The 7,389-nt window shown below is 32.9% G+C and overlaps 2 protein-coding genes across 2 annotated transcripts; both read right to left on the reverse strand.

Moving 5' to 3' along the window:
- Positions 1-15: 15 nt before the first annotated feature.
- TRIADDRAFT_62704 (uncharacterized protein) lies at positions 16-2,268 on the reverse strand (the record flags this gene model as incomplete). Its single annotated transcript, XM_002118649.1, has 6 exons — positions 16-105; positions 259-322; positions 489-567; positions 724-845; positions 2,057-2,095; positions 2,255-2,268. Coding segments are annotated over 6 exons (408 nt in total), but the record flags the coding sequence as incomplete, so codon positions are not given.
- Positions 2,269-5,300: 3,032 nt separating this feature from the next.
- Positions 5,301-7,139, reverse strand: TRIADDRAFT_62705 (uncharacterized protein; the record flags this gene model as incomplete). The annotated part of the gene is made up of 5 exons (XM_002118650.1): positions 5,301-5,402; positions 5,593-5,721; positions 6,070-6,231; positions 6,530-6,799; positions 7,017-7,139. Coding segments are annotated over 5 exons (786 nt in total), but the record flags the coding sequence as incomplete, so codon positions are not given.
- Positions 7,140-7,389: the final 250 nt, after the last annotated feature.

The following is a 7,389-nucleotide window of genomic DNA, read 5'->3' on the forward strand; positions in this document are numbered from 1 at the left end:
TATTATTTTCTATACCTTTAATCCACCCTTAGGATTGTTTCGGATTAATAAATCGCGAACTTGTTCATTGTAAATTTCCAACATACTGAACGTAACTTCATATTTCTGTCCAAATCCAATATAACAAATATCAGTAACTCGTCAGAATAGAGTGCTATTTATTATCTAAGAGTCTCGAAGTTTACAATCTTCGATTTGTGTTACTTATTAACTAATTACTCTATATAGTAGTTTATTACAGTTAGATTTATCTATTACCGTATCTCCTTTATCTGCTTCGATTGCTTTAAATAATTCGTCACAAGTGATAGGTACGATTCCCCTTAAAGTTATGTAGTACTTATGATTAGATAGTAGATATTTGTAAAACCGTACTGAGTCTATTAAACTATTATAAACTTATAAAAGCTGACAAGATCGATATTAGAAGTTTTTTAATATCGTAAAGAAACGCGATCGTATACTATTTAGTAAGTAGATTAACTTACTTATTTGGACCGTAACCGACCATAGAATAAGATTTACCAGACCCGGTCTGACCATAGGCGAAAAGTGAACAGTTATAACCTATATCAATACAGTAGTGTTAAAGTATAAATCAGGTTATGAGACCAGCTCCTATTTTATTATACTGTATTCTATTATAAGTATCGATTTCATAAAGTATTAATAGATCAATGACAAGGCGATGATGATAAAATATTAATATCTAGATCGTAATACCTTCGAATGCGTTATTTAAAACACCTTGTCCAAGATCGTCAAATACAGCACGTTGTGATGCATACTTGGGGCCCGTACCGACAAGGACACCATTATCGTCTTCGATGAATCCATCATGAGACCTTTAATAAATACAATAATCAATTTTACTTTTATTACACGAAATACGAATAAACTGTATATTAGTATATGCCAGTATTAAAGTACGAGTATATACAGTATAAGAGCTAGCATGAATTATTACTCTACTTCGTATACGCGTATAGTATAGTTACTTTATCCCATTTCTTATACGATAAATTTATAGTTCGCTATTACAATTACAAAACAAACAAATATCATGTGGATCATTAAATTTAATACTACAGATTGATGAATTATTTTTTACGATATGTAATAAATTTGCTTACCAATACGAATAATCAAATGTGAACTTAATTTTGAATGATGAATTAGGGCAGTAGATAGTTATAATGTAGTAAAGAAGAAAAAGTTATGATTATCTCATTTATAGACTATTATTACTATATTGATACAATTGGCTGTATAGTATAGAGTAGACGATCTGAAGTTAATTTGCATTATTCTCAGCCATAATTTACGATATTATACAATTAACTGCGGTTATTTTCCACACTTACTCGTTTCGGTTCTGCCTCTGTTCGATTCCATCATAAAAATTAGGAAATTAAATAAAAGCAACATTCGATTAAATCGCAGATTGGAACAAAGAAAAAATCAGATTATTAAAGCTATGAAGGATTTGATTGCTATACGAGATATGTGTAGAACATGCATTTATGTACCGTACCGTATTATTAATTCATTTTTATAAAATAGATTATAAGAATGGACTACTTGATTTGTAAATACTTATTGATGTTATGAGAAAAAATTAGGTAATCCATCCATAAATCGTCACTAATGTTGATATACTCAATGACAGTCTATCAATTTCATTCGCTTAGACGTACTAGTATTTTCGGGATCAATTAAGGAGGTCTGAGGACCAGCCATTTCCACGATAAGCTTGGCATTTCTCTCTTTCTCACTAAAAGAATGGAAAATACTATCAGTTAGAAAATTTGTTTTTAATTATCTTGATCGTAATAACTATTCAGTACACAAGTTACAACCGTTACTAGTACTTTTTCCGCTCGATGAAAAATGAATAATATTGTAGTACGCGTAATGTAAAAATAAGATGTAGACGCTATGCGATTCGTTATTATCCATCCAAGTTATAAAAGTTAGACTCGTATCATGATTGGATAAATGTACACTAATGTTCTAGGAATACTCTTATCAAAAAAATAGAAAGTTTATCCCTTACCGAGAGTTGAAAGGACGAACACGAACGGCTACTTTAACACTATATTGAAAGAAGATAAATTAATCCATCATGATAACGACCGAATGAAAATGATGAAAAATAAAATAATCCATCTCTTAATGGATAGATGGACAGGTACGAAAGAGGGAAAAATATTCTTCTACTTTAAAAATTATCATTTGATTTTAGTTTACATACGCTTCTCCGCTCATCTTGACAATCGTTTATAGATTTTAATGGATCTGTTAACGAGTAGATAGGGGGAGAATTATAATCAACAAAAAAGTAAGACGACGAAAGGTAACTCGCCCTCTGCTTGGACAATTGCTCTATGGTTTCCATATCAACGCTAAATTTACCTACCGCAGTTATTGGTTCAAATTTGTCATACATTATTCAACGTTACGTCATAGCCACATGGATCGCGTTGAATAGCAACGCCATTGGCTAACGAATTGCAGTCTAATGATACAATCTATAAATAGAATTTTCAGTTTTTTAGACAAGGAAAGGAAAAAAATGACATCTTGGTCAATAAGAGTTCAAATCCAATATACAAACAACGTGGAGTCCTCGATACAAAATGTCTGAGTAGAAACACAATATATAGGAACGTTGTATAGTCGTATAGCTGACTGGAGTAGCCAACATAGAAGTACAACGCTGCATTGTACAACCATTGTATCGAAGGGCCGGCATACTGTATCTATGTTTCACCTTAATTAATTACCACTGATTGTCTGTGTTTACGGTCTACGATGGATTAATGGAGATTAAGCTGATGACGGTTTAGACTGGGTCTCCAGATCTGATCGAAGTAATACAATCATCAATCCTGTAGTGGCAAACTGTCGATTCAATTATGATTCTAAATCTGCTTGATCTTGATATCAATGTTGTTGTACGTAGGTCATTGGCAAGATGGAATAGCAGGATTGATACTATCCTTAATGAAGACAATATTCCGATTGATGCAATGTTGTTTATCCTTAATGAATGATCTACTGTAGCGTGTGGATAGTCTGCATGAGTCAATGGCACTGAAGTTAGTTTTAGCAACGGTATCGGTCATTGACTTTCAATAAATCAATGCACTGTACACACTGTATTCTCAAATTAAAATAACCATATGTAGAAAAATAATAAACTATTATTCTTGGGGTTTCTCTAAACACGTTTTGCTACTTTAACAAAGCCCTCCGTTACACTATTCGACATTGAATTCACTTGTTAAGGATTCTCTTCATTTTGCGACAGAATTTATATATCTAGACATGCACTTTTTTGGGGGGGGGGAAATTAATGATAAAATATGAAACATTGTAACCTCCTATACTACATGTATCATCTAGAAAATCATGTAAGTTGTGTACTACTCTTCAACGGTTCCGGCATCCGATTTTAAGTTGAATAAGTACCCATCAAGGAGTCAAGTACCGATCTACCATTTACGTCATTTTCTATAGGCATTGTGTAATTATTGACGCCTTTGGGCTAGAATTAAAACAGCTTGTTATTGTCATTCCTATGACGCTCTATAGCGAGGTGTAACTGTAATAAACGATTTTATAAAAGATGGAATATCTCGATTGAAATATCTTTCTACTTTTCTTTGTATTTCACGATTTCCTTGGGCTGCATTTTGTAGCTTTTTCATCGGACGCGACATGCAAACAGGCTATCTTGCACACCTAGCATTAACCATAAATATCTTGTGCATCCCAACCTGAATTAACAGTCCAAATGGCTCAGTTTTCACTGTTTAACGGTGACGGTAATATGATAGAAAAGTGTCTGCCTACTACAGTAACGATTCTAATAGTAAAGTAAACAATTGATTCTATTTAATTATTACAGCTAAATAAGCGAGCGAACATTTTACTTACTTACCACTAACTCAGACACTGAGTGCATGTTGCTCAATCGAGATAGAACTTTCAGAAAATGGTTTACTCGATCTGATCTCGATGGCACCCATTTCCAATGAGTGGTGCCAACATGAACAACTAAGCGTGGAAACACAACGACTACTGTACCACAGTAGCCTGTAGAGATCATAACGATTACTTCTATGGTACAGATATTGCATCCAGTTGATAGGACGCCTACCAAATACGGTCATATCAATCGAGTAGGCTTCGTGATTTAACGTAGCGACCTCGAAGATTTTTTCTCTTAAGAGAAGAAGTCTCACTCAACACTACTGTAGCTGTAGCGGGGCGAAAAATTGGTGCATTTGTAAATTACAATCGCAATGTAGCATTGATTTAAGGTGTAGCCATTGTCATTTTTAGTTTTAGTAATCTCGTAAGAATGTGAAAGCGTAAATGCAACAGTGATCATAGAGAGAAAATCGAGCGTTGGCAGTTGTCAAGTTTCATTTACACTCTGGAGATTCCAAGTCCTGAATTATCAGGCAATCATATAGGGTCTCCATGGATTACGACATTCTTAGTATTGGATTACGTCCAGTGTTGCAAGATAGCAAATGAAGTAGTAGTTAACTTAATAAGTTGGTGTAATATTGTGATCTGTATTAGAATTCGATATTGATCGATTTTATGTTAGCGCCATCTTGGATCGGTCGCGAGACTGTTGTTTAAACTGCGACGATTGGGTTCAGATTGGTCACACCGCAGGCCGAGAATGACCTACTTACTGTATATGAGAATATTTGTGTTAGAGTTTGGTTCAAAATATGTTGACAAATATGATGGGTCCGGATCGTATAAAACTGTCTTGGAGAGAGAGCTAAGTAACCTCTCAGATTTGTCAAGTAGAGATTGCCAGATTAACGTTCTACTATTAGCTATAGCCTTTTTATTGCTAATTTTTCGTAACCTTTTTATGTATGTAATAAAGTTATTCTTACTCTAAGGCACTCAGTTTCAGCATTACTGTGAACCAGTAGTTCGGAATAATTTAGGAGTAACAATTATTACAGTTGGTCTGTGAATTATTGAAGCGATTATCTTAGTTAATCCATTGGTAAGCTATTCCAGCTCAGTCATACAGTCATTCTACTGAACGGTAATAGTATAACAGTAGCACTGTAGTATCATTTTTAGATAGAGAGGAGGGTTTAGTCCTTGATAGGAGCACTGAAATCTTGACTACGAACAAAACCAACCTAGCAGCTTATTTACACGGCAATCATGGACAGTCGAATTGAACAAAATCAATGTTGATCAAGCGTTAATTAATTTAATACCATGAAATGATATCAACTTTTAGCTTCATTGCCTTATTGAATATTACAGGCTTTGCTGTTTTTAACATCGCTTCCAGCACTCGCAGTAGAACCAAAGTCTTGAGATTGTCTGGCCAATTTCTGACCTTGAATTATCTGCAATTTGAGAATCAAAATAAAGTGTTATCTACGTCACATTTCTTGTCTCAAACTAATATTGGTACTATAGCATGATCACTCTCTTCCTCTATACACATATTAGAAGGAACTGTATCATTTATAAAACATATTACAATTTGTATCGCATCAGAACACGATGCCTGCTAAACAAGCATCTATTGCATACCGTAGAGAGTATCGTCACTGTAGCTTTAAATTTTTTAGAATAGTGATTAGAGGCTGCAGTAACAGCTCGATGGAATGCTTCGAAATTTTGTTCTTCGACAGGTTTCTTACCCCATTCTAGGCAAAGTTCCTTTATTACAGAAGAAATAACCAAAATGTAAAACAATTTATACATAATATTATTATTGTCATTTATTCGTGCTATATGAGCATTGCAGAGTTATTATGTCATAATTCTATTATAATTCTACTATATTATCAGTGTGAGAATAGTCAATAGAGACGAAAAGGATAAAATATCTTTTGCTTGAAATTTTCATCATTACATGCTATACTTTACAACAATATTATTGATTATTAACATATACTTTCATTCATATCTGATTTTTCAAAGTGCAATGATCATTATTATTTATATATAGATTAACTAGAAATGAATCTATAACCATGTAGAAAGCTTAAAAGCATAAATGTTTACTTGAATGCGTTTTTCTTTCTTTTGGAAGATAGTTTGCTTTCTTTTTAGAGCCAATATTTCAGATTTCAATTGAGAAATTTCACTACCATCATTGTCTTGACGTGTTATTACTAAATCCTTACGTATGTTGAAATCCTGAATACTGTCCATTTCACGTAATTCCTTGGGAATTGATGAGTTAATAATTAATTGAAATCATAAATTAGCTTTTCCAGTATATTCCAATACACCAAACTTTGTAATATCGACTAGACTATTGCGTTTATATTAGAAAATAACGATAATGCGTGTATGCGAACATTCAGGTTAATCATATGCAAGTGTATATATTTATATTTAATGTAATTAAGCTTCAATGGATAATAATAATATCTAAAGTTGTTCGTCTCTTATTTAAACAAAATTGCCGTTTGAGTTAAAATTTTACAAGGGATAAAGGATATCACAGCTGTAGTCTTACCTTTGTGGACATCTTTAATAATCTTGGATCGGCGACACTATCTTCTTGCTTACCATATACATAAAATGTTAGGTAACCTTGTTCGAACCAATCCAGATGGTCTCGAGTAATAACTGATATATTCACAGTATGAGTATGATTATACTCTGGTGATAATGTATTATTTATGGTTTCTGTTTGGGTGTGCGTTTTTTCGCCATAACTTTTGTACTTGACTAGTATACCTTTACTAAATCGAGCTTTATGGATTTCAGCATTCCTAATTGTGACCTAAAGAGTGAAAACGATATGATTTGCAGAATTGTTGTACTAGGTAAGCAAGCTAGAAAATTTTTATTATTGTGAAAACTTATTACTTCAATAATCAAGTAGTATCTTAATATCTACATCAGATCTATATCGTAACAGTAGTTACTATTTATACAAGATTATAACGATTTACATAAGTTTGAAAGTTTTCATTTTTCAAAATACACAATTTAATTACCTTGAAGTGATATGGCTTATCAAGCAGATCACCCGGCTCCTCAACGAAGGAATCATTCGGTAGAGGTTTACCATTTGCTAAACATGGTGCACAACTAACGGAGATAAATCCTTCTTCAGCGCCCTAGTTTTAATATAAAATTGAATTATTTCATTAACTATGAGATATAAAATAGCCTTATATTGCTTCATGAGACGCCTTTACAACTACAATCGTAGATACAATACATTTTAAACTTATTGCAACTAGTTATTAAATATACAAATACGATATTCTTCTATAGTAAATACATTTATCTAAACAAACTCTATTCATAGTCGTACCTTATAATCTGTAATTGTTAATCTATCATCAAAATCTAAGCCGTATGCCA

Source organism: Trichoplax adhaerens, genomic scaffold, assembly GCF_000150275.1.
Source record: "Trichoplax adhaerens TRIADscaffold_374 genomic scaffold, whole genome shotgun sequence".
Taxonomy (NCBI): Eukaryota; Metazoa; Placozoa; class Uniplacotomia; order Trichoplacea; family Trichoplacidae; genus Trichoplax; species Trichoplax adhaerens.